At 50.4% G+C, this 27,754-nt stretch overlaps 1 protein-coding gene across 2 annotated transcripts; it reads right to left on the reverse strand.

The window, feature by feature from the left end:
• Window positions 1–223: 223 nt before the first annotated feature.
• CIMIP2C (ciliary microtubule inner protein 2C) lies at window positions 224–26,461 on the reverse strand. 2 transcript variants are annotated; one of them, XM_028725276.2, is made up of 4 exons: window positions 26,297–26,461; window positions 23,171–23,444; window positions 17,038–17,150; window positions 224–923 (listed from the first exon to the last, which is right to left on the reverse strand). In XM_028725276.2, exons 1-4 carry the CDS (start codon window positions 26,368–26,370, stop codon window positions 779–781), a joined length of 606 nt encoding a protein of 201 aa, XP_028581109.2. In that variant the 5' UTR covers window positions 26,371–26,461; the 3' UTR covers window positions 224–778. The 2 variants fall into 2 exon arrangements, with proteins under 2 accessions (XP_028581109.2, XP_028581110.2); XM_028725277.2 differs by lacking the exon at window positions 224–923 and adding an exon at window positions 12,472–15,724.
• Between the last annotated feature and the right edge of the window lie 1,293 nt (window positions 26,462–27,754).

A 27,754-nucleotide genomic window follows, 5' to 3' on the forward strand; every position in this document is an offset into this window, starting at 1 on the left:
ACAATATACTCCCATAGAGAGGGACGCAGGTGGCGCTGTGGGTTAAACCACAGAGCCTAGGACTTGCTGATCAGAAGGTCGGCGGTTCGAATCCCCACGACGGGGTGAGCTCCCGTTGCTCGGTCCCTTCTCCTGCCAACCCAGCAGTTCGAAAGCATGTCAAAGTGCAAGTAGATAAATAGGTACCGCTCCGGCGGGAAGGTAAACGGCATTTCCGTGCACTGCTCTGGTTTGCCAGAAGCGGCTTAGTCATGCTGGCCATGACCCAGAAGCTGTACGCCGGCTCCCTCGGGCAGTAAAGCGAGATGAGCGTCGCAACCCCAGAGTCGGTCATGACTAGACCTGGTCAGGGGTCCCTTTACCTTTTAAGCAAAAGCGAGGCTTTCCGGGTTCAAATCAGAAACCGGGACAGCTTCTGTAATTCCAGGGCTGTCCCTGGAAAACAGGGGCACCTGGAGGGTCTGGCAACTTCTGGTAGTAAATCCCGCCGTTCAACTATTTGCCGTGTCTGGGATTGTGTGCAATGCAAACAACACAGCAGACCGAACAAAAATTCAGGCTAGCATAGTGTGTCTGAGGGATGGCGGGTGGGGGAATTTAATCACTGGGCTATGCCCTAGAAGTTCATTTTTTATGGGATGTAACTTCCCCCAGGGATTCCCGGGGCAACATGATATGGCAGGACAGGAAGAGAAAACCCAGCTCTTATGATCTCTCGTTGCCCGGCTCTGACGTCCGTCCGGAAGAAGGCTAACAATGGCGACATGGCGGTCTCTGCTCAGGCCCTGTATTCGAAATAGCTGTCTCGGACTTCTCTCTCTTGCGAGGTCACCCTCTTCCCCGAGGGGAAAGTCTGGTATGTCCGCAGGTTCTCCGGAGACACGCGATGGAGGTGCCACAATGTTTTGGCGCTCAGCGGCGGGCTGGAGGTCAAGGGGAGAGCAAGCACACAATGGGAGAAATGGGTTAAATGGCTGAGACTTGGACGCAGAAGCGATAATAATAATAATACAAAATAATAATAATAATAAAATTTTATTTATATCCCGCCTTCCCCAGCCGAAGCCGGGCTCAGAGCGGCTAACAACAATAAAAGTAACACAGCATTCTAAAATCAATTCATTTTAAAATCAATTCAAAATCAAATTCATGGCAACCACTGGGCTAGAGTTCTGTGAGGATTACCAAAGGAGAGGGTTAGACTGTTCCTTGGCCAAAGGCCAGGTGGAACAGCTCTGTCTTGCAGGCCCTGCGGAAAGATGTCAAGTCCCACAGGGCACAAGTCTCTTGGGACAGAGCATTCCACTAGATTGGGGCCACAGCCGAAAAAGCCCTGGCTCTGGTTGAGGCCAGCCTAACCTCCCTGTGGCCTGGGACCTCCAAGATGTTTTTATTTGAAGACCGTAAGGTCCTCCGTGGGACATACCAGGAGAGGTGGACCCGTAGGTACGGGGGTCCTAGGCCATATAGGGCTTTAAAGGTTAAAACCAGCACCTTGGACCTGATCCTGTACTCCACCGGGAGCCAGTCCAGTTGGTCAAGCACCAAATGAATGTGATCCCATGGCGAGGACCCCGTAAGGATCCTCGCCGCAGCATTCTGCACCCGCTGGAGTTTCTGGGTCAGTATCAAGGGCAGCCCCACGTAGAGTGAGTTACAATAATCAAGTCTGATGATGGTGTTATAGGAATTCTAAGGTATTACGTATATAAAATGAATGTTCATAAATGTGCAAGGCAAACACATACATAAGCATATAAACCACATGTCTGAAACAGTACAGGAGAACAACCCTGAAGCCATTTTGACTCTCCCAAAGTGACCTCAAATATTTCTCTGCAAGGAGGAAGGAAATGGGGAAAGCTTTCCAGTTGTCTTTGGACTGTAGGGGCTTACACCTCCCTGCAAATACAGTCTGGCAAGTATCTGTTAAGATGAGAAAACTATCAATATGGGTAAGAGGTATAATAATAATAATAATAATAATAATAATAATAATAATAATAATAATAATTACCCCACCCATCTGGCTGGGTTTCCCCAGCCACTCTAGGCGGCTTCCTACAAAAGACTAAAAACACATTAAAACATCAGACATTAAAAACTTCCCTAAACAGGGCTGCCTTCAGATGTCCAGGCTACCCAAGTACAGTGGTACCTCGGGTTAAGTACTTTATTCGTTCCGGAGGTCCGTACTTAACCTGAAACTGTTCTTAATCTGAAGCACCACTTTAGCTAATGGGGCCTCCTATTTCTGGGTTAGCAGAGTCTGTAACCTGAAGCGTCTGTAACCTGAGGTACCACTGCCCTGCAAAATTGGAAGAGTGCAAATGCCAAAGGATGGCTGTATCTTGGGGGGCATGTCTTGTTTTGGAAAGAACGGAACAGGTAGGATCACGTTAAAATGTGAACTGGGCCAAATTTCCCCCTCTTTCCTGTTTGCCAAACAAGAAGCAAAATCCAAACGCAATCCAATAAACAAAACAGACAAGCCGAATTTCCCAAGATCAGCTCACATTTCACCAGCCAGAGAAAAACAAACACCTTCTACCTTTTCCTTTGCTTCGCTCGTCTGCTATTGATCCGCACGTCTTGCCTCTTCCCAACTCTGACCGTGTCTTCCAGATGGAATTAAATGGACCCAGGCAGGCCCCTTTAATTCCAATCTCTTGTCTTATAGATCCAAACCTACAGCCACAACTGTTGGGGGCCGCCTTTCTGATCTGTTTTGCTTTCCTGAAAATTGCTTTTCAGAACCTGCTTTGTGCATGAATGCTTCTGGCTCAGAGGCGGCTTTTTTTCGTTTTTAGAGAAAAAGAATGGAGAAAAAGGGTCAGCATTTGCCTCTGCGGGTGGGAGAAAGGACAGTGCAAGGACACAAGTTAAGATATTCCCTGCGGACAGACCCTCTGTGGAACCTGGCCAGTGGAGAGGTTGCAGAGCATAGCTGGGATATTTTGTTAATAATAATAATAATTTTATAACCGTATTTTTCACCCTATAGGGCGCACTGGCCCATAGGACGCACCTCATTTTTTGGGGGGGGGGAAATGAATAAAAAAATATATCCCCCCCCCCCCCCAGCCACAGGGCTGGGGCGGGGGAAGCCCGAGCTTCCCCCGACCCCTGCCCCCTGCCCCCAGAACAGGCTGCTATCTGCAAGCCTTGCGAGCCTGGCGGCAACTCCCCCCGGGCGCGCAAGTCTTGCGGACACCTGCGTGAAGCACGGGGCGTCCTCCGGAGGGCGCCCCACGCCCCGGGCTGCAGGCTGCTGCCCGCAAGCCTTGCAAGCCTGCGGGAACTCCCGCCGGGCTTGCAAGGCTTGCGGATAGCTTCCTGAAGCCTGGAGAACGTGAGGGGTCGGTGCGCACCGATGCCTCTCGCTCTCCAGGCTTCAGCGAAAGCCTGCATTCGCCCCATAGGACGCACCCAGATTTCCCCTTCATTTTTGGAGGGGAAAAAGTGCGTCCTATAGGGCGAAAAATACGGTATTTATACCCCGTCCATCTGCCTCGAGAGCCAACAGAGTGCGATCCCAGCAGTTAAACTGCTGGGGAATCACAGCACCTGCTGTGGCTGAAGAGAACGTTAACTTGCAGCTGCTGTCTCCCGTGTTGTTTTTGCTGCAGTAGCAGCACCAAAGTGGCTTCCCCAGGGGCGCAAACCTGGGCAGCGTGCATGGAGGTATTGGGCTGCCCAGATGGCAAGACCCCCCTTCCCTCGGCCTGGCTGATGTGCTCCAAAGGAAAGCAGAGCAAGATGTTTGGCACCAGCTGGGCTGCAGGAGCTGCCGGAAGGAGGCAGACAAGTCGCCATCCAAACGCCTTAGGAACGCCACTCCAGATTTCTGTATGGCAGGGATGTCCAACTCCCGAGAGACTGCAATCTACTCACAGAAGAAGAAACTGGCAGTGATCAGGTCATAGTGGTTGACCTTTTTTTACAGTGCAGGTCTAAAATGTTGAGCTTTCTTTAGGGAGAAAAGGAATGAGTCGCTCACCAAAATAACGATCAGGGAACAAACAGCCTCACAGCAAAAACTACGTCTTCTGTTCTAATGATCATGCACTGCTGCAGGAATTTATGTATAGGTTGGGGGGGGGTTGGCCCTCCAGCAGATATCAAGCACATGCAGCCCACTACCAAAATCAGCACAATCGCTTTTGTGACTTTTGTGATTTGTCCCCACAAAACACTTCATCACAGTTTCTTCCTATCTATTCAAAGGGCCTCTGCTGCACAATACCAAATGTAAGAATTCACTGATAAATGCATCTATGTATTGGCTCACAGGGAAAACTTCAGAAATGCATATAGACATGTGAGCTCAGCTCCTCAGCAGCCCCTCTGCCTGAGTGATCATCCCTGGCCTCCTGATACCTGAGTGCCAGACAGGTAGCCATTCCAGAAAGAACAAACCCAGGTGAAGACAAAAGGGTGTGATGAACTTGGCTGGGAAACAGGGAAATGTAAATAACTCTTTTGTTCCACTTGATGGGTGTTTGGTGGAGGGCAAGGAGAACCATGGGGCAGGGTCCAGGATGCTCAGATTCCTGCCACCAGACCTCCCCTTTCATGATGTAACCATGATGTATTAGTGATGTAGCATGGGGATTAGCAGCTAATAAAAGTTTGGGGGCTCTTTTGTTCGGGGCTTCCATCTTGTTCCACCTGGTGGCAGGTGGGAGTCCTGTGGCGACAGTCTTCAATAAAGACAAAGCCTACTGGCTGCTGTTTTCCTCTGGTATTCCTGGCTGGTGCCCTTGTTTTTTGTCCAAGGAGCCCTCAGATTTCTCCGTTAACAGTGCGAAAGGAGGACGGGCTGAGGGGGTGGGCCAGGATCCTCCCCCCCCCCGCAAAGGTAAAAGATCCCGCGATCGACTCAAACCTCCCAGGGATCGACCAGTCGCTCGCGGTCAACCGGTTGGACATCCCTTGCTGTAGGGTTTGCCTCTTATCTTCTCCCAAAGATATCCCGCAAGGCAGCAGAGGTTTAGGATCCTGCATGGGCCGCTTTTCTCAGGTGAATGAGCCCCATCTGATGGGCAGCGATTGCAGGTGGGAGTATCTGCCAGCCGTTTGACTTCAGGGCTCCCTCCATGGTTTTTCAAGACAGACAAACAGCAACAGCAGCTGCCAGCCAGTGTAGACAATATTCAGCTTGATGGACTGACAGCCGGACCCGGTATAAAGGAACTTCTTACGATCCTAAGGCAACGTGACCGAGGAAGGGAGCCTGGACGGATGGGCCTTGTTTAAAGGGTTAAGTAATTAATTAAAACTATCTACAGCTCACCCTTCAACAATAAAGGACACAAGGGTGGGGCACAGAATCCAAAACCACCACCCTAATTATAAAATAATATTGCTACCTACTTTCAACCCATGTGCCATTCTCTGTGATATGTGCAGGATCTGTGCGTCACCAGTCGGCGGATAAAGCAAAGCCACGCTGGAGCATCAATGCTGCCCCCCCCCAGACAGGGTCTGGTCACTAGGCACACATAACTGCGCACTAATAAATGCTTTCTGCCCATCCGGTGTCCATCAGCCCCTATTTTTTCCAGAAAACCTCGAGAAGGCAGTGTGGTGGAACTGCCACGCTCAGCCACCAGAGGGCAGTCACGAAGCACAAGACGGTTCAGAGTGCGAATCGGCAGGTCGCATCCAGAAGTCATTCTCACAGCAGTGGCCACAGGGAGAAGCGTTGTGGTCAAAGCCAGCAATGGAAGACTCACACAAATAAACTCGAAAGGTGCTCTCTTCCCTATTTAGTCATTTAGTCTTCTCTTCTCACGAGGTCGTTTTCCCAGTAGTGATGTCCGGAAGTGAGAGCTGGACCATAAAGAAGGCTGATCGCCGAAGAATTGATGCTTTTGAATTATGGTGCTGGAGGAGACTCTTGAGAGTCCCATGGGCTGCAAGAAGATCAAACGCATCCATTCTTAAGGAAATCAGCCCTGAGTGCTCACTGGAAGGACAGATCGTGAAGCTGAGCCTCCAAGACTTTGGCCACCTCACGAGAAGAGAAGACTCCCTGGAAAAGACCCTGATGTTGCGGAAGATGGAGGGCACATGGAGAAGGGGACGATGGAGGACGAGATGGTGGGACAGTGTTCTTGAAGTTACCAGCATGAGTTTGACCAAACTATGGGAGGCAGTGGAAGACAGGAGTGCCTGGTGTGCTCTGGTCCAGGGGGTCATGTAGAGTCAGACATGACTAAACGACTAAACAACAACAACAACAAACCATGATGGCTCTGCTCTGTCTTGCAAAGTCAGAGGCAGCAGCAGTGCTTCTGAAACCCCCTTACTGGAAACCACAGGAGGGGAGAGGTCTGCTCTTGCGTTCACAATCTGTTTGTGGGTTTCCCAGAGGCATCTGACTGGCAGGAGTGAGACAGGATGTTGGGCTATGTGGGCCCCCATTGGCCTCACCCAGCTACAGGGCTCTTCTGATCTCCCCTCTTTTGCTCGCCTGCCATTCGAGAGGAACCCATCTCCTCGCCCCAAGACAGCAGGCAAAAGGACAGATACGTCTATCGGCTGCGGAACCCCAAGAAACACTGCCCTCTTCGGATTACGGAGACCCAAAAACACGCAGCTCGTTTCCTGCCAGCACAAATCCACAAGGGCAACCTATGTTCTCTGCCAGAGCAACGTGCCCTAGAAAATGCGTCTGAGAGCTGATCATTCATGAGTAATGCCAGCCTGCCCCAGAGAGGTCGTTTTGCAACGGCAGGCTGACTGGCAATACTGAATGTGTCATTTAGCTCTCCCAGACAGGCACATAAAATAGGCATTATTTTTTGGGGAGCAGGGGGCGGTTTACAAGCAGGAATGTTTGTGCCACTGGCACATCGTGCTCTCATCATGCCAGTCTGCTGTTTTGGCACAGCCGTTTGTTTCAGGATTGCCAGTGCTTTTTCCGGCAGGGTTTGGTTAAACCTTCAGCAGCTGTGTGACATAAACGCTGCTCTTTGTGGCGACAGAGCAGCGAGACAAGCGGTACCCTGCTCAGTTTCCCCCAGCAGCTGCCACAGGAGCGGGGCCAGAAAATGAAGTTGCTATTATTATTTAAAGATTTATCAAATCTGCATACCGCCATGATCTCACGGCAGTATGTTCGCACCATAAATTTACGATAGAGAAAACACAAATATACATGATAAGAAATAAGAACAGAGACAAACCAATATCCACAACACATATAAAAGGGCACTGGATGTCAACCAGCCAAAGGCCTGATTGGAGAGGAGCATTTTTGCCACGCTCTGGACGTCTCGTGGCAGAGCCACACAAAGAACGGCCTCAGAAGGTGATCTCAGGGTCCAGGTTGACAATCCTCTGTCAGATCAACAACCCAGAGGGGTTTCCCCCCCTCTCTCCTAACACTGGAACTCGTGAAGCTGAGTGTTGGGAGATTGAGAACGGATAAATTGAAGGACTTCTTCAAGCAACACATAACCTATGGGACTCCCTGCCCCAGGAGGGAGTGATGGCCACCAACCTGCATGGCTTTCAAAGAGGACAAATTCACGGAGGAGAAAGCTTTCAATGGCTCTTGGCCACAATGGCTCTGCTCTGCCTCCAAAGTCAGAAGCAGCAAGGCCAGTTGCTGGAAAGCACTCAAATCCTTCTTTTGGGTTTCCTGCTTTGAGGCATCTGCTGTTGGTTTGCAAGCCCCCTCCATAGAGGCTGGCCCCTCTCACTGTCCTCGGAGCTTGCTTACCGGTAACCTCCTCTGGCTGATATCTCAGATAGACCAGGGAGATTTTGATAGGCGACATTTTCCCAAGCGTGGGTAAAATGCACAACCCCTCTCTCCTGCTTCCGCAGGGGAAAGAAAATAAGTCAGAAATCTATTTACATGCTTTTTATTTCTGACATTACAGCACTAGAGAAAAACACGTCCTTTCAGTTCAGCTCTTCCAGCAAGTCTGACAAACTTCCTGAACATGCACAGTCAGAAGGTTTCAAGTTACACTCTTCACAAAGACTTATCCAGCCTGTGAACTTCCTGGGAAATTCTTCTTTCCCACAGATAGGCACATCATTTTGTGTCAACAAACTGTCTGTCTGCAGCGGTGATGTTTCCATATACTGACATCTGCCTGGTCACTGTAAGAACAGGAGGCTGGCCTAGGTGGGCTCCCTCTGGCCTGATCCAGCAGCAGGACTCTTCTGATGTTCTTAACCTTTGTCATTGCACTGCAATAACTGTCTCCTTCCACCCGAGGCAACAGGCTTTGTTTCTGTTAGGATATAGTTCCGTTCCATCCTAAAAGGAGCAGGCATGACTGTTGCGTGTCACATACCTGTTTACTTCCAGCACAGGCTTGCTGGGAACTTCCGTTTGTATATTGCTTTTGCTATATTGCTGTTTTGCTGGACACGAAGGGAAGCAGACATGTTTTTCCTTTGTTCCTGAACTATGCTGAATAAACGCCTGTAAATAATGCTTACACATGTCTCTGTCCGCCACTTCCGTTGTGAGAAGTTACTCACTCTGCTGATTGTTGTTTAGCCGTTTAGCCGTGTCCGACTCTTCGTGACCCCCTGGACCAGAGCACGCCAGGCCCTCCTGTCTTACACTGCCTCCCACAGTTTGGTCAAACTCATGCTGGAAGATTCGAGAACACTGTCCCACCATCTTGTCCTCTGCCGTCCCCTTCTCCTTGTGCCCTCCATCTTTCCCAACATCAGGGTCTTTTCCAGGGAGTCTTCTCTTCTCATGAGGTGGCCAAAGTCTTGGAGCCTCAGCTTCACGATCTGTCCTTCCAGTGAGCACTCAGGGCTGATTTCCTTCAGAATGGATCGGTTTGATCTTCTTGCAGTCCATGGGACTCTCAAGAGTCTCCTCCAGCACCAGAATTCAAAAGCATCCATTCTTCGGCGATCAGCCTTCTTTATGGGCCACTTCTGTTGTGAGAAGTTACTCACTCTGCTGATTTGTTGTTGTTGTTTAGTCATTGAGTCGTGTCCGCCTCTTCGTGACCCCCTGGACCAGAGCACGCCAGGCACTCCTGTCTTCCACTGCCTCCCGCAGTTTGGTCAAACTCATGTTGGTAGCTTCAAGAACATTGTCCCACCATCTCATCCTCTGTCGTCCCCTTCTCCTTGGGCCCTCCATCTTTCCCAACATCAGGATCTTTTCCAGGGAGTCTTCTCTTCTCATGAGGCGGCCAAAGTCTTGAAGCCTCAGCTTCACGATCAGAGCGTGCCAATTCTCTAAACGTCTCTGAGGCTTGTGTCGCTGAGTGATGCTGTACCGGGAACCGGAGTTTGCCCGACTGCCGGCCGGTGGCTGGAGCCAGCTGGGGGCCTGCCAAATGCCCCCGTCTCCTGGACACATCCCTGGCAACCCACAAGTCCTGAGCTACAAAGCCTTCCCATTTTGCTTTCCAAAGCTGAGAGAGACCCCTGCCTGCCATCTGCTGGGCCAAAGGCTTTGGTGTCGGAGCACAAAGTACAGAAAGCCATGCGCCGGTCAATGAATGGCGCAGGTGTCTGCCAAGGGCAGTGTGCTGGTCCCGGGGGAAAGGTTACCGAGAGGCGAGGTCAGGGTCCTGTGTCGAGGGTCTGTAGATTGTCCTCCAAGGGTGGAGCGGGGTCCGAAGAGAGGAGCCGGGCAAGGACAGGAACTCTGAAGGTGCAGGTCTGGGTGCTGGCCAAAACAGCTCTTCAACGACGTTGCTCCCGCAACCTGGGACCGGGCTGACTGGCCTTTATCTTCTCTGAGGCCAGGGGCGGCCCCGGCCCCCAGGAGACCCGCCTCTCCTGGCCTTAAGGTGAGCACTCCTCCTGGGAGAAACCAGTTCCCTCCGCCTCTCTGCCCTGAGCCTCTGCAGCTCAGGAGAGGCTGGAGGGTTACTGGACCCAGGGGGAGACTCGCCTTCCCCTGACAGGGCTGGGAGAGGAGCACCTGTAGGCACTGTGTCCTCAATCATCTCCGGAGCCGGAGTGGATTCACCTGGTGCCTGCTCCTGAGGAGCCGGCACAGGTGCAGGCGCTTCAGATCCAAGGCCCTGCCCCAGCTCAGCCGGCCCTGGAGGCGGGGACTCCTGTGCAGACTGGGATTCCTCTGGCTCATCCTCTGAATCGGACTCCCAGGCCATCACAGGCAGGTTCTGGAACACTCAGAGCTGACCTGCTGCACAGTGAGGCACCGACAGCAATGAGAAGCACCCACTCCATCTCCCATAAGTGCACCTGACTCAGAGGCCTCGGCTGCTTGCCTTTATATGCTGAAGAAGGGGGACTTCAAGTCAGCAGGCCTCCCTGACACTTGATGCCAAGTGCACTTGGCACAGTCACTTGTATTCTGACGAGTGGCACCTGGAGAGCTCAGCTGGATAGAGTGTGGTGCCAATAATGGCAAGGTTGCAGGTTCGATCCCCGTGTGAGACAGCTGCATAGTCCTTGCATAGTTGCAAGGGGTTGGACTAGATCAGGCACGTACAACTCTCTAGCGACTGCGATCTGCTCCCAGTATAATAAAACTGGCAGTGATCTACCCATTCTCATTGCCCATTGTTATGTACTGAGTTGAATAGGATCCATAAGGTCCTAGAACAATATTGTCCTAGAACAATAGGATCCAGAATGCAGCAGCCTGATTGGTCCTAGAACAATAGGGTCCAGAATGCAGCAGTCTGATTGGTCCTAGAGCAATAGGATTCAGAATGCAGCAGCCTGATTGGTCCTAGAACAATAGGACCCAGAATGCAGCAGTCTGATTGGTCCACAGGAGCCACCCAATCCAGCTCCAGGTGGAAGTGAATCCGCAATCTGATTGGTCTATAGGAGAATCCTGGAATTAGCCAATCACGTGGGGCCCATTGTGAAAATAATGTATTTAAAGCAGACATTCTGGGGGAACTTCCATTCCTCCTCACCACTGAATAAAGAGCATGAAATCCACTCTCAACTCCGAGTATAGTTGTTGAGCTTTTTTTTTTTGGGGGGGGGGCACCATCATTATTCAGCTTTTTCGGGGGGAAGGTGTTGTTACCATAGCTGTTCAGCTTTATGGAACAAAATTGATAGCCAAACAGTCTGCTGAACCTCCCTCCTTCCCACCCTCTGACGCTGATGCAGGGAAAACAACCTTGCAAAGTTGCGCCGGCGATGGCACATAGCGCCCGGGGAACGTAGCAATCGCCTTCTTTTTCCCTTTCTCCTTCCGTGATGGAACTCTATTTGGGGACTTCCCTGGCTTTTTTCTGGCCCAGTCTGGATAGTTAGCCTTGGTGAAAACTTAACGTTTTCATCCCCCCCAAAGTTTTTGAGTTTCTGCTGAAATGAGGCTGCATTTTAATGTTGTATTTTAATCTTGTTTTTTAAGTTGTATTTCAATCAATTGTTTTATATCTGGTGCTAGCCGCCCTGAGCCCAGTCTTGGCTGGGGAGGGCAGGGTATAAATAAATTATTATTATTATTATTATTATTATTATTATTATTATTATTATTATTATTATTATTATTTGAGATTCAGAAGCATTGCTGTCTGCAACTGTGGAGGCAGAGCAGAGCCATCAAAGGTAGTAGCCATTGGTAGGCCTCTCCTCCTCCATGGATTTGCCTAATGCTCTTCTAAAGCCATCTAAGTTGGTGGCCATCACCGTCTCCTGTGGCAGAGAGTTCCACTGTTCCACTATGCGCTGAGTGAAGTGCAAAGCATCTTGGAGGACAAAGGCCACTTTTACAGAGCATTTATCACATGGAGAACGCCGTAGGGCTCAGGGCAAGCGCCAAGGCCAGAGGTCTTCACTGCTTGTTTTGCCGTTCGTGCAGGATCGCTCCCCACCTCGTCTTTTCAGGCCGCCCTCCTTAAATAAGGACACACACACAGATGGAAGGCGTTGCTGGCAAAGTCTGGTGCGCTTTATTCAAAGCAGTGCAAGGAGATAAGCCAGGAGCAGAAGGGGGAATGGATTTTTAAACAGGCTTTTGTAATTCCTTTAGACTTACATGAATCAGCTTCAGGTTGTGAATGAAAATGACATGCGTGAGGGTTCAGGAAACAGACTATCGTCTCAGAGAGGAATGCACGACAAATACAAATGAGGAGAGTGTCCTGAGAGCAAGAAGCCTCATCAAAGAGACGTGGGCATTTCTTCGTATCGACCAGGGAATCTTTACTTGCTAACTCAAAAGACTTGCACACCACCTACAGCTGTTCTCCCACAACTGCTCGCCCGCCCACTCCCGGTGGGTACAACAAAACCACACTGTAATTTTAATCAGATTACATTCACAATGAATTACAAAGATACAATTGCAATAAAAACCATAAATGCTGCCTTTGAACGATACATTCGAGCACAACACACAGCTGAGAGCCGAACTACATTTTTAGGGGTGGCCTAAAGGCATCTCAAGCGGGACGCGGGTGGCGCTGTGGGTTAAAGCCTCAGCGCCTAGGACTTGCCAATCGAAAGGTCGGTGGTTCGAATCCCCGCGGCGGGGTGCGCTCCCGATGCTCGGTCCCAGCGCCTGCCAACCTAGCAGTTTGAAAGCACCCCCAGGTGCAAGTAGATAAATAGGGACCGCTTACTGGCGGGAAGGTAAACGGCGTTTCCGTGTGCGGCTCTGGCTCGCCAGATGCAGCTTGTCACGCTGGCCACGTGACCCGGAAGTGTCTCCGGACAGCGCTGGCCCCCGGCCTCTTGAGTGAGATGGGCGCACAACCCCAGAGTCTGTCAAGACTGGCCCGTATGGGCAGGGGTACCTTTACCTTTACCTTTAAAGGCATCTCAAAACAAAGTTGATTGTGTGTGGGGGAGAGAAGACCCTGTTCCCTGCTGCAAACGGAAGCAAGATGAGAAAGTGGGGGACTCCCAGACCCACAGTGTTATGAGTCTGAGGGGCAGGGGGTTAGGCTGAAAGTCTAGGCTCCCTTCTGATTCCTGGAATAAGTCAAGCTAGCTTTCCGGTGAGATGATGGGGCGTCAAGGGGAACAAAGGAAGGGGATCTATGCGAGATGGCAAATGGGTGAAGCCACTGGAAAGACCAAGCCAGAGTTGAGAGCAGAGGGTCTGAAGTGATGTGAACGAGAGGAAAAGCAGCAGGCTGTGATCCAAGAGAGACAGAGCCGTGCTTGATTTCTGCTGAAACCCAAGGCTGTGTCCATGGGAGAAGCAAGACCTTCCTGAGGTGTGAATTCTGGGAGGCCTTCCATCGTAGGCTTGGGTTGTATACATGTGTAAATAAGCCTAATAATAATAATTTATTATTTGTACGCTGCCCATCTGGCTGGGTCTCCCCAGCCACTCTGGGCAACTTCCAACAAATATTAAAAGTACATTAAAATGTCACACATTAAAAGCTTCCCTGAACAGGGCTGCCTTCAGATGCCTTCTAAATGTCAGGTAGTTGTCCATCTCTTTGACATCTGACGGGAGGGCGTTCTACAGGGCAGGCGCCACTACCAAGAAGGCCCTCTGCCTGGTTCCCTGTAACTTGGCTTCTCGCAGGGAGGGAACCGCCAGAAGACCCTCGGAGCTGGACCTCAGCGTCCGGGCAGAACGATGGGGGTGGAGACGCTCCTTCAGGTATACTGGGCCGAGGCCGTTTAGGGCTTTCAAGGTCCGCACCAACACTTTGAATTGTGCTCGGAAAAGTACTGGGAGCCAATGTAGGTCTTTCAAGACCGGTGTTATGTGGTCTCGGCGGCCGCTCCCAGTCACCAGTCTAGCTGCCGCATTCTGGATTAGTTGTAGTTTCCGAGTCACCTTCAAAGGGAGCCCCACGTAGAGCACATTGCAGTAGTCCAAGAGGGAGATAACTATATATCCTACAGTCTCTGCTGTGCCTCAATCCAAAAGAAACACGGACAACTGGACAAGATCCATCACCCTCTGAGCTCTAGGGATTAAATGTTGGGGCATTTGAATGGTGTGTTTGTGTGTGAATAAAATAAAGTGTCAGAAAGTTTTTCAAGAAAGCCAGCACTGTATGTTGAGGGAGCTGAGATAGAACCCATAGAACCCGTTTTAATCTAAAAGACCACCTACTTAGGATCAAGTAAGGTGAATTAAAGGTAAAGGGACCCCTGACCATTAGGTCCAGTCATGGCCGACTCTGGGGTTGCAGCGCTCATCTCGCTCTATAGGCCGTACAGCTTCCGGGTCATGTTGCCAGCATGACTAAGCCGCTTTTGGCGAACCAGAGCAGCGCACGGAAATGCCGTTTACCTTCCCGCCGGAGCGGTACCTATTTATCTACTCGTACCTTGACGTGCTTTCGAACTGCTGGGTTGGCAGGAGCAGGGACTGAGCAATGGGAGCTCACCCTGTTGCGGGGATTCGAACCGCTGACCTTCTGATCGGCAAGTCCTAGGCTCTGTGGTTTAGACCACAGCACCGTCCATTAACACCTTTTAAGCACAAGAGGAGGGATTTCTCCGTTTCAGTTCACTGCTTTGGCGAAAGGGGAATCCCATTCTGCTTCAATTATTGTGTGCACAGAACCAAGAGGATGGAGTTATTCTAGGTTGGTGAGCCCAGATCATGACGCTTGAATAAGTGGTGCGAGATGCAGAGGGAAAGGATCTCAGCTCAGGGACAGAACACCTGGTGTACATGCAGAAGGTCCCAGAGGGCTTAGGAGAGATTTTGCCCTGACCAAGACCCTGGAGTTCTGCTGCCTGTTAGAGGAGCTAAGATGTAGCTGAGCTGATGGCCCAGCTGAGAGTAACGTAGCTTCATACAGATGCTTTGGTTGCGATTCCTGCATTGCAGGAGGTTGGACTAGACGGCCCCTGGAGGTACCTTCCAATTCTACAATTCCATGATTCTGTCATGGACTGGTTGTACGCAGAGGAACGGTTGGAGGAATCAGCTGGGAAATGATGGGTGGTTAGAGGGAGAAGGAGGAGAAGGCTGGAAGAGGAGGTGTTGGAATCTGGAGAGGCAACAGGGCTTAGTGAGCTGGGAGAGTCTGTGGCAGACAGAAGTCTGGAATCAGAGGCAGAAGATGAAGCAGAAGAGGGAGGCCGAGAAGCAGAGATGAGTCAGGCTGGTGAAGAGTCGCGGGGGTCTCCCCCTCCTGCTGCGACAAGCTCCCCTTCCCGCTTCTCTCCCAGAACCAGAAGCGGTAAGAGGGCGGAGAAGTCATCTTCACGCAGGCACAGTCTCCGATTGCTTGGGGAAAACCCTGGAGAGGACAGGGACTTTCAGTCTCGGCAACTGATCCATGGGGCAAGACCTACCAGGGATGAGCTGCTATGCTCGTTAAGCCTGTCACTCAGCCAAGTCAGATCATTTCCCTGCTAATAAAGAGCTAACTCCCACTTGAACGGTGTGATTTCCTGCCAGCTCTCTCCAGACAGGTCCTATGTTCCAGGCTGCACTCCTATGACTCCCTGCCCCTATGCGAATCTTTATGCACTATTTTTTTTTATCAGCCTTCTCTTCTCCTAATTAATCTGCCTCTCTCTCTTACACACACTCACACACAGGCGCACACATTGCCCCTCCATGGTTTCCAAGCGTAAACATCTCCGGGAAGCCCCGGGTTGCTTCATCCACCAATGATGGAAAGCCGCCATTTCTCCGTTGGAGAGATCCAGACCAGGGTTAAGCAGCAGTCTCAAGGGCAGGGCAGGAGATGTGGGGGAAGGAGGAGGGTCTTCCTGGAGATCAGAGGTAAGCATTCAGGGTGGGCGGGAGGGCCGTAGGACGTTTTGCTTTGTGAAAAGAGCTAAGAGGGATCAAGACCTACGGCGAAACGAAGAATAAAATTACATTCCAAACAAGAACAACAGCAAAAAATGAAATGGAACAAAACACCCCGCTTCCAAAATGAAAATAGGGACCCCCGTCCTCACACTTGAAAGCCTCTCAAGGAGTTGGTTCCTTCCATGAGAGGTGGCAGGATTCGAACCAGACATTTGCAGCTGTATAAAGTACTGCCAGGGGGCAAGGAGTGCCTGCTGCCAGCTGATCTCAGCCAGAAGCATCCTTTTGTGAAAGAGGTTCATTAAGACTATGGGGTTCTGGGCCAGCCCTGAAGGTCTTTTGGTGCTCTGTCGGTTTGCATTTCCTAGTGCAGAAAGTATTGATCTGATGTGTAGAGATCTTTCCTATTCTAATTGATTCAAGGGGGTTCTGGAAGCTTCTCTGTGTGAAAGAAACAAGCAGAAGGTTCCTGATGTTTGGGTTATTCCTTCCGAGAAGATGAGTACAGCTGCCTTAAACTGGTCCTGCTAGCTCTTCTGTCAAGATCATTCTGACTATAATACAGTCATATCTCATGTTACGTCCGCTTCATTTTACGTTCTTTCAGATTACGTCCCGCGGCGACCCGAAAGTACTGGAAAGGGTTACTTCCGGGTTTCGCCGCTCACGCATGCGCGGAAGCGCAAAATGACGTCATGTGCATGCGCAGAAGCGGCAAATCGCAACCTGCGCATGCACAGATAAACCGCTGCGCGTTGCGCTCTTTTCATGTTGCGAACGGGCCTCTGGAACGGATCCCGTTCACAACCAGAGGTACCACTATAGTGAGGCCAGAAAGAGCCCGGGTTTCACTTTCTCTATCTCGTTTCCTTCTGGTGTGGTGTTCTGTACATAGTATGCTTAGCGTTAAGGTTTAGACTTATTATAAGTTATTGTAAGTTTAAGTTAAGTCTGCTGCAACCGGATTTCTTATGGACAGTGCCAATCCTGAAGGTATTGGATTTGTGACCAATACACTTGCCTTCCGTAGCAGTAAAGCTCTGCTGGATGAAATACAATGGCCTCTGGTCTATTTTTTGGGAATCCTGCAACGTGATTAAGTTTTGGCTCTGCTAACTATGCACTGGAGTTCTGCTGTGGATCACTACTGAGTAGAATTCCATGACGCCATTTACATCCTCTGAGAAACCCCCGTTTGTTTCAGTGGAAGTTAGGTCGTATGTGAACCTAGAACACCCTTTTTTTCCAAAGGAAATCACCCGAGTTACACAAAAGGGTTCCCTTATATGAGCGTATGGTGGTAAATGCAGAGGCCTCCCCAAGCCACCCTGACTCTTGCCCACTAGACTCACAGGTCGAGAGGGTGAGGGTACTTGTCCTTTTCCTTCACGGGGATCACGAAATACGGAACGCGGTGCACCGTCCCGGTCTTGTCCATGTAATGCTCGCGATGCATCTGGGCAAGCTGCAGGTGAAACACCAACATGTTACGGGTATAAGGGTCAGGCCACGGGCGAGAGACTGAATTAAGCTGCAACCAGGATAACAATAACAATAATAATAAAATTTTATTTATACCCCACCTTCCCCAGCCAAGACTGGGCTTATTATTATTATTATTATTATTATTATTATTATTATTATTATTCCACCCTTCATCCATAGATCTCAAGGTGGTTCACAACATTAAAGTGCAATATAACATATACACAGTGCATAATAAAAAGAGGAGCAAAAATAAACCAATGAATGCTGCTTTCTGTTCTTCGGAGGAAAGATGGAATAAAAACCTAGCAGAGACTGCATGGTTCCATTTCCTTGCCCGAGCATTTGATAATAATAATAATAATAATAATAATAATAATAATAATAATAATAATACTTTATTATTTATACCCCCCTTCTGGCTGGGTTTCCCCAGCCACTCTGGGCGGCTTCCAAAAAAAATATTAAAATACAGTAACGCGTCAAACATTAAAAGCTTCCCTGAACAGGGCTGCCTTCAGCTGTCTTCTAAATGTCAGGTAGTTATTTTTCTCTTTGACATCTGCTGGGAGGGTGTTCCACAGGGCAGGCGCCACCACCGAGAAGGCCCTCTGCCTGGTTCCCTGTAACTTGGTTTCTCACAGTGAGGGAACCGTCAGAAGGCCCTCGGCGCTGGACCTCAGTGTCTGGGCAGAACGATGGGGGTGGAAACGCTCCTTCAGGTATACTGGACCAAGTGCTTGACACACCGTCTTGGTTGGGCCATCTGAAGCAACCCTGCACAGCCTGTCACCAGTCCTACACCGTGGAACAACAGCGCCTTCCTTCTTTTAAGAAGAGCTTGCAGGATCAGGCCCCAGGGGGACGATCTCGCAGTGGCGAGCCAGCTTCCTGCGAAAACCCACAAACAGGATCCAGGCAGGAGAGCCCTTTCTCCTCCTGCAATTTCCAGCAAGTGCTACTCAAAACCATGGCTGCCTCTGACTGCGGAGGCAGCGCAATAATGGCTAACATCCATTGATAGCCCTCTCCTGTATTCATTTGTCTAATCCTCTTTTCTATCCTTCTTTGCTTATTCCAGGCAGTCAGATCCAAGACCGGTGGGCTGTGATGGGTGCTCCTGAGCGATGTGCCTGTGGTCAGTCAGGACACGGGGGGCACAGGGTAGTCTGTCGGCGGGCAGACAGGTGGTCCTCTTTTTAGGCTAGGTGGGCATCAACTAGACAGCAAGGTTTGCTTCCTTTCTGCTCCCCCCATATTTTCCCGCAGGCAAAGGGAGCTTTGCACAATCCGCTGCGTCACGGAAAAATGAGATAGTCCGTTAAAACACATGCAGATGCACTAAAAATCAAAGGAACAACCACATGTTTTCTGATTTGCTCTACGAAAGGGGGGAAGGCTGCTGGGAACCCACTCTGTGGTCTTTTGAAGCTTCCTCTGCAATTGATTGTGAGAATTTGGTTTCAGCAGACAGAAATGAGCTCTGCTCAGCTATTGTCTCAGCTGCTGAGGTGTTGGGGGCATTCTGGTGGCTTTGAAGTTGTGGAAAAACCTGCTGGCACCTGAGCTATTAGGGAGTGTGTGAGAGAAAGAGAAGGAAGCAGCACTGCATTTCAGGTGGATGGCGTAAATGGATTTGGGAGGGAAATGTGAAGCAGGTGAGCGACTGAAGCAGAAAAGTGAACGTGCAGTTGCACGCGACAGCAGGCTCCGAGCGGCGTGAGATTCCAGGCGTTTGTGATTCCTTTTGGAATGAGGCGCAGCGGAGACTTTGGTGCCTTTAGGATCTATGGTTTAATTGCACATAACTACAACTTGAGGAGACTCTTGAGAGTCCCATGGACTGCAAGAAGATCCAACCTCTCCATTCAGCCCTGAGTGCTCACTGGAAGGACAGATCCTGAAGCTGAGGCTCCAAGACTTGGGCCACCTCACGAGAAGAGAAGACTCCCTGGGAAAGACCCTGATGTTGGGAAAGATGGAGGGCACAAGGAGAAGGGGACGACAGAGGACGAGATGGTGGGACAGTGTTCTCGAAGCTACGAACATGAGTTTGACCAAACTGCGGGAGGCAGTGGAAGACAGGATGGCCTGGCGTGCTCTGGTCCAGGGGGTCACGAAGAGTTGGACACAACTAAATGACTAAACAACAACAACCTGAGCCTACGATGGAGGGGTGATTGCAGGGCCAGATTTAGGCTGGATGAGGCCCTAAGGTACTGAAAGTAATGGGGCCCTTTATATGTCTAGCTGTACTTTGCCAACAACAAATTGTCACTGTTTTTTGTGTTGAATATAGAGTCATACCTTGGGTTGAAGTAGCTTCGGGATAAGTATTTTTGGGTTGCGTGCTGCGGCGACCCGGAAGTAATGGAGCGTGTTACTTCCGGGTTTCGCTGCTCGCGCATGTGCAGATGGTCAAAATGACATCACACGCCTACGCGGAAGCGGCAAATCGCAATCCATGCATGCGCAGACGCACAGATGCAGGTTGCGTTCGCTTCTGGATGCGAACGGGGCTCTGGAACGGATCCCGTTCGCATCCAGAGGTATCACTGTATGCTATATGCTAAGTTATGGACCTAATAGTTATCTAAAGCCACTTGCATATAACAAAATATGTATTTTATCAAAGTAATTGTTGAACTTATCTTATTTTTTGGAAATGTACATCTAGGTGTTTTTTCCCTTTAATTTTTTTGGGGGAGGGGCCAAGAAAGTGGGGCCCTAAGCTATAGCTTGTTTAGCTTATACGTAAGTCTGGCACTGGGTGATTGGGAGAAGGAAACACAGCCTGCAAGGAAAACACCCCCACCTGCTCTAGTCAAAATCACAGCTTTCCAAGGCCCCATTAAATTGCTCATCCCAGATGCTGAGCAGGAGGAGGGACCATCACTCCCAAACTGTGCAATGAGCTCGTTGTGACATGAGGTGACTGACAGGCAGGCTGCCCGCCTATCGAACTCGGAATCATAGAGTTAAGAAGGAGACCCAGGGGTTATCTAGCGCAAGCCTTGGCTACGCAGGAACTTGGACTGTGTGACTGTGTGGAAATAAGGTTCTGGCCCAGCCTGGCTGGATCCACTTCCCCACCCACCTATCCAGACCAGCTCCAACAAATAAAAGGAAGATCTGAATAAATAGTGTCTGTTCTCAGATCATTAATTCTGGCTACCCACTCTTGATTATTTATAGCTTGCGTAACTGCTGTGGACTTGCTTAACGCTGGGGAAAGGAGAAAGAGACTCTGCTCCAGATTCCAGAGACAGAGATAACACAGCTGAGCTTGGCTCGGGAGGCAGGGAGGGAGGGGTGTCTGGCTCCTGGATCCCAGAAGGCAGCACGATCCACCAGCAGACTTTCCACAAATCCACCAGGACCACCCACACGCCCTCACTGCACAGCCAAGACGCAGCCCTTCTGTTGCTGTTGATTCCTTTGCAAACATGAAACGAGAAGGAGCTATAAGCAAGAGAGAGGGCTCAGCGGGACTTCTTTCTGGGTTGTGTTTGTCTAGCCACAGGTGTGCGCTTTAAAGCACTTTTTTAAAAAACGCCCCAGTGTTTTCCCTATGAAAACCCACTCTTCGCCGCTGAATCGGAGCAAACAGCAACCTGCAGAAAATTCCGAATTGCCGCTTGTTTCGGTGCAGCTTTAAAGAATGGGTTTTTGCGGGGAGGGTGCCGGGGCAAAAACGCACACAAACAAGCGCTTTGAGACAGATCTTTAAAGTGCAGACATGTGCCAGAATGCGCAGGGCAAAAGGTACGTGTGGATGAGCCCATAGTCAGGGAGGGTGGCTTGTTGGCTTCCAGGGGGTGCCAATGGCGAAGAGGATGCTGGCCCAGGTGGGTCCTGATCCAGCAGGGCTCTTCTTCCGTTCTTAAGCGATCCGAGTGGATTAGCTGGTCACACCGTTTGCAAAGTGAGTTTGCAGGGGACCCTGGGGAGAAGTCCCTGGGAACCTTATCAGGGGTTCCATGGGGATATGTTTTGGGTTGGGCTGCCATCAGTATGCTGATGACACCCAACTCTATCTGTTGATGGACGGCCATCCTGACTCGGCCCCAGACACACTGATCAGATGTTTGGAAGCTGTGGCTGGATGGTTACGTGGGAGCCGGTTGAAGTTAAATCCTTTGAAGACAGAGGTCCTCTGGCTGGGACGGGACGATATGGGATTGGGGGGGGGGCAACTCCCATCTCTTGCGGGGGCGCAATTAGTGCCAGCACCGTCCGTTAAGAGTTTGGGTGTAATCTTCGACACCTCCCTTTCCATGGAGGCGCAGATTGCAGCTACAACAAAGGCGGCATTTTTTCATCTCCGCCAAGCTAAGCAGTTGGCTCCTTACCTCTCTCGCCCTGACCTAGCCACTGTGATCCACGCGATGGTCACCTCCAGACTGGATTATTGTAACTCGCTCTACGTGGGGCTGACCTTGAGACTGACCCAGAAACTCCAGCGGGTGCAGATGCCGCAGCGAGACTCCTTATGGGGTCTTCGCTGCGAGATCACATTCACCCAGTGCTATACCAGCTGCACTGGCTCCCGGTGGAGTACAGGATCAGGTTTAAGGTGCTGGTTTTAACCTTGAAAGCCCTATACAGCCTAGGACCCTCGTACCTACGGGACCGCCTCTCCTGGTATGTCCCACGGAGGACCTTACGGTCTTCTAACAAAAACACCTTGGAGGTCCCAGGCCACAGAGAAGTTAGGCTGGCCTCAACCAGAGCCAGGACTTTTTTGGCCATGGCCCCGACGTGGTGGGACGCTCTGTCCCAAGAGACTAGGGCCCTGTGGGACTTGACATCTTTCCGCAGGGCCTGCAAGACGGAGCTGTTCCACCTGGCCTTTGGCCAAGGCGCAGTCTGACCCCCTCCTTCGGCAATCCTCACAGAACTCTAGCCCAATAAAAAGGTAAAGGTACCCCTGCCCGTACGGGCCAGTCTTGCCAGACTCTAGGGTTGTGCGCCCATCTCACTCTATAGGCCGGGGGCCAGCGCTGTCCGCACACACTTCCGCGTCACGTGGCCAGTGTGACAAAGCTGCATCTGGCGAGCCAGCGCAGCACACGGAACGCCGTTTACCTCCCCGCTGGTAAACGTCCCTTAGTAAAATAATACAGCATTCTAAAATCAATTCATTATAAAATCAGTTCATATCAAATTCATGGCAACCATTGGGCTAGAAGAGGGACGCGGGTGGCGCTGTGGGTAAAACCTCAGCGCCTAGGACTTGTCGATCGCATGGTTGGCGGTTCGAATCCCTGCGGCGGGGTGCGCTCCAGTCCTTCAGTCCCAGCGCCTGCCAACCTAGCAGTTTGAAAGCACCCCTGGGTGCAAGTAGATAAATAGGGACCGCTTACTAGCGGGAAGGTAAAGGGCGTTTCCGTGTGCGGCTCTGGCTCGCCAGAGCAGCATTGTCACGCTGGCCACGTGACCCGGAAGTGTCTCCGGACAGCGCTGGCCCCCGGCCTCTTGAGTGAGATGGGCGCACAACCCTAGAGTCTGGCAAGACTGGCCCGTATGGGCAGGGGTACCTTTACCTTTACCTATTATTTTACTGTTGTTAGCCGCTCTGAGCCTGGCTTTGGCTGGGGAGGGTGGGATATAAATAAATATTATTATTATTATTATTATTATTATTATTATTATTATTATGTGAGCGGCACAGCCGATCTTCCCCAAATGAGGACCTGCCTGCCACAGCAATGTTCCCTGCAAGAGTGTGGGGTGTATTCTAGGGCACAGTCTCAGTTCACTAGGGGTGAAACAAGAGGGCAAAAGGACTGCTGATACATCTGGTCATAATTCCCTGTGACAAGCAGAGCATGAGACTCTGAATCTCAAGGCTGTGGGTTCGAGTCCCACGCTGGGCAAAAGATTTCTGCACGGCAGGGGGTCTATATGGTGGTCCCCCCCAACCCTACAATACTATGGTTTCCGGTGTGGGTTCAATGGCCACATGGGGTGACGGCGGATCCAGACCTCCTGCCTTACCTTGTAGAACTCCTTCAGTTCCGCCGTGCGGTTGATATCCAAATTGAAGCGAGTGTAGTTGGGGGTGTGCAGCCAGCGGTCCCACCCCCTGGCCCTCGCCCCAATCACCAGGCCGGGGTCAGGAGAGAAGAGGGTGGGGAACTGGCCCCCTTTGCTGTAGGGGCTGCCGCAGGTTTCCATGGCGGCACTTCGGAAATCTTGGAAGTACTTCATGGTGGTGTTGCCATAGGTGTCCCCAAAGGAAAAGGCCACGTTGGGGACATGGCCGCGATACCTGGAGGTGGAGGGGAAAGGTGGAAGGTGAGCGAAACTGGGGAAGAAGAGCCCAAACAATTGCCATTATCTTTTTTTGAGAAATCACTTCCCCAGCTCTCCTAATAAGGGCAGCGCTTTGCAATCACCGCCACAACAACCACAAGTACAGTGGTGCCTCGCAAGACGAATGCCTCGCAAAACGAAAAACTTGCAAGACGAAAGAGTTTTCCGTTTTTGAGTCGTTCCGCAAGACGAATTTCCCTATGGGCTTGCTTCGCAAGAAGAAAGCCCATAGGGAAATCTCCGGGGACCTCTTTTAAATGCTGGCGGTGGGGAGCAAAGCCTTTCGCCCCCCTCCGGCCTTCAGAAGAGGTCCAGGAAGGCCGGCGGGGGCCGAAAGGCTTTGCTCCCCACCGCCAGCATTTTAAAAGCGGTCCGGGATAGCAGGGAATTGCGCTGCGCTTTCCCGCTATCCCGGACCGCTTTTAAAATGCTGGCCGTCGGGAGCAAAGACTTTTGCCCACCGCCGGCCTTCAGAAGAGGTCCTGGACCTCTTCTGAAGGCTGGCGGGGGGCAAAAGTCTTTGCTCCCCCCCGCCTGCCTTCCCGGGACAGCGGAGACTTCTCCGCTGTCTCGGCCGATCTTAAAATGCTGGTGGGCGGCAGCATTTTAAAATCGCCCCGGGACAGCGGAGGCTTTGCTGCCGCCCGCCAGCATTTTAAAATCGCCCCGGGACAGCGGAGAAGTCTCCGCTGTCCCGGGGGCTTTTAAAATGCTGGCAGTCGGCAGCAAAGCCCTCCTGTCCCCGGAGCTTGCGAGGCAGGAGGTGGGGAGAAGGGCTTTTCTTCCCACCGCCAGCCTTCAGAACAGCCTTCTGAAGGCTGGCGGTGGGAAGAAAAGCCCTTGTCCCCCCCCCCCCCCAGCCTTCAGAAGAGGTCGGGGGACAGACTGTCCCCGGACCTGGTCTGAAGGCGGTTTCCATAGGAACACATTGATTGATTTTCAATGCATTCCTATGGGAAACCGTGCTTCGCAAGACAAAAAACTCGCAAGAAGAAAAAACTCGCGGAACGAATTAATTTCGTCTTGCGAGGCACCACTGTAATGATGCAGAATTGAAGGAAAGCACCATTTCCAATGCGGTAATCGGATCAATGCCATAACAGACAATTTCTATGCCTGGGGAAAGGATCTTTCTCCCTAGGGAAGAGGCAAGGAGGGGCAAACTAAGAACGGCTGTGCACCCAGAAGGGGCTGTTGCCGATATTCCAAATGGCTGAACTCCTCAAAAGATACTGTTTTTTTGAAAATATGTATGTTATTGTGCCTGTCTGATATCAAGTGTCAGGGAGTTCCAAAGTTCCTGTGCTGCCACATTAAGGGACCTCAGAGCTGGGCGGGATCTCCAGAGGTCATCCAGCCCAACCCCGACTACAATGCGGACTAAACAAGGATGTGCCAAAGTGCAGCCAAGGTGCCTGCCTGATATCAAGTGGCAGGGAGTTCCAAAGTTCCTGTGCTGCCACACTAAGGGACCTCTGAGCTGTGTGGGACCCACAGAGGTCATCCAGCCCAACCCCGACTGCAATGTGGACTAAACAAGGGTGTACATAAGCACAGCGAAGGTGCCTGCCTGATATCAAGTGGCAGGGAGTTCCAAAGTTCCTGTGCTGCCACATTAAGGAACCTCAGAGCTTGTGTGGGACCACCAGAGATCATCCAGCCCAACCCCGACTGCAATGTGGACTAAACAAGGATGTACTTAAGGACAGCGAAGGTGCCTGCCTGATATCAAGTGGCAGGGAGTTCCAAAGTTCCTGTGCTGCCACACTAAGGGACCTCTGAGCTGTGTGGGACCCCCAGAGGTCATCCAGCCCAACCCCGACTGCAATGCGGACTAAACAAGGATGTGCTGAAGCGCAGCAAGGGTGCCTGCCTGATATCAAGTGGCAGGGAGTTCCAGAGTTCCTGTGCTGCCACACTAAGGGACCTCGGAGCTGGGCGGGACCCCCAGAGGTCATCCAGCCCAACCCCGACTGCAATGCGGACTAAACAAGGGTGTACATAAGCACAGCGAAGGTGCCTGCCTGATATCAAGTGGCAGGGAGTTCCAAAGTTCCTGTGCTGCCACATTAAGGAACCTCAGAGCTTGTGTGGGACCCCCAGAGGTCATCCAGCCCAACCCCGACTGCAAGGCTGACTAAACAAGGATGTGCTGAAGCGCAGTGAAGGTGCCTGCCTGATATCCAGCGGCAGGGAGTTCCAACGTTCCTGTGCTGCTACACTAAGGGACCTCAGAGCTGGGCGGGATCCCCAGAGGTCATCCAGCCCAACCCCGACTGCAATGTGGACTAAACAAGGATGTACTTAAGCACAGCGAAGGTGCCTGCCTGATATCAAGTGGCAGGGAGTTCCAAAGTTCCTGTGCTGCCACACTAAGGGACCTCTGAGCTGTGTGGGACCCCCAGAGGTAATCCAGCCCAACCCCGACTGCAATGCGGACTAAAAAAGGATGTGCTGAAGCTTGCCTGATATCAAGTGGCAGGGAGTTCCAAAGTTCCTCAGCCCAACCCCGACTGCAATGCAGACCAAACAAGGATGTGCTGAAGAGCAGCCAAGGTGCCTGCCTGATATCAAGTGGCAGGGAGTTCCAAAGTTTCTGTGCTGCCACAATAAGGGACCACAGAGCTGGGCGGGACCCCCAGAGGTCATCCAGCCCAACCCCGACTGCAATGTGGGCGTCAAAACCGTTTTCCTTTTCTTTCCCTGAAGAATCAAGCCATAAATCAGCGCTTTCTTTCTCTCTATCCGCACCCCCCATTCTCTCCGCCCCCCCGGTCCCCAAAAGGCGCCCCCGCCTCAGCGACCCACCCGGGCATGAGCCCCGGCGGCACGTAGGCCGCGTTGTACTGGGTCAGGAGGGTCCCGGCGCTGCGCGAAGCCATGGCCGCGCTGCTCCTTCGTCGGCCGGGCAGGGAGGCGGGGAGGCAGGCGAGGCGCCCAGGCGAAGCCGAGGCTTCAGGGAGGCAAGTAGGCCGCGGCGGTCACAAACCCGTCGCCATGGCAACGGGGAGGGAGGGGCGGGAGGCCGAGGAGCCGCGCAGGCGCAGAAGGGTCACAGCTGCTGTTTCCCAATGAGAATTATTATTATTATTATTATTATTATTATTATTAGTGTGATATACTATTATAGTTTATCACATTGTTATTTATTGTTTGTAAGCTAATTTGGGATTCGTTTGAATGAAAAGCAGCACAGAAATACATTAAATCAAATTATTATTATTATTATTATTATTATTATTGCTGTATTCGTGATATTCTATTATGGTTTATCACATTTTATTTATTTTTTGTAAGCCAATTTGGGATTCATTTGAATGAAAAGCAGAACAGAAATACAATAAATCAAATCAAAATTATTATTATTATTATTATTGCTGTATGTGTGATAGATACACTATTCTAGTTTATCACGTTGTTATTTATTGTTTGTAAGCAAATTTGGGATTCATTTGAATGGAAAGCAACACAGAAATACAATAAATCAAAATTATCATTATTATTATTATTATTATTGGCATTTCTTCATTCGCAATAAAGTATACAGATGCCAACAGCAAATAATACTTATTGCATTTTAAAAAATTTATTTCTACATTCGCAATAAAGGATGCCAATAGCACTGATTATTTACTGCATTTCAAAATTATTTCCTTTCATTTATATAATCGTAGCAAGGCTGCCGAAAGCAATAACTGTTTCAAATTGCATTTCTTTATTTTAATTTTTTACTTTATTGACATATTTGCCATACAGATGTCAACAGCAGCAACATTTGTTTGTTGGTTTGTTTTATTTATTTTACATATTCATAATAAAGCATAACCAGGTACTGTATTTCGAACGATTGTAAAATAAAAATTTGAAAAACAATCCTTTAATTGCAAGGAAGGGTGCAGCCGGCATAGATTTTCTTTTTAAAAAATAATAATTAAAATAAGGGAAGTCCAGGGGAGGAGAGGGAAATATGGAAAATTGTTAGAGAAATATTGTTAGGGAATGTATACATGGAAAAGGCAATAAAAAGTATTTTAAAATAATAATAATTAAAACAGCGCACTCAGAGCATGATCCTCAATCTCAGGGTCTTGGATTCGAGTTTCGTGATAAGACGTCAAAGGAGATTTTAATGACAGGATTATCACCTGGTGGGGTTTTTTTACGGGGAAATTGGCAAAATGTCTGGGTTTTGGGGCGGTTTTCTATCACGGTGATGAAATGCTTTCATTAACTACTCCCTTTAAAAGTGCTTAATAGAGGAGTTTG

This window comes from Podarcis muralis, chromosome 3 (assembly GCF_964188315.1).
Source record: "Podarcis muralis chromosome 3, rPodMur119.hap1.1, whole genome shotgun sequence".
In the NCBI taxonomy this organism is placed as follows: Eukaryota; Metazoa; Chordata; class Lepidosauria; order Squamata; family Lacertidae; genus Podarcis; species Podarcis muralis.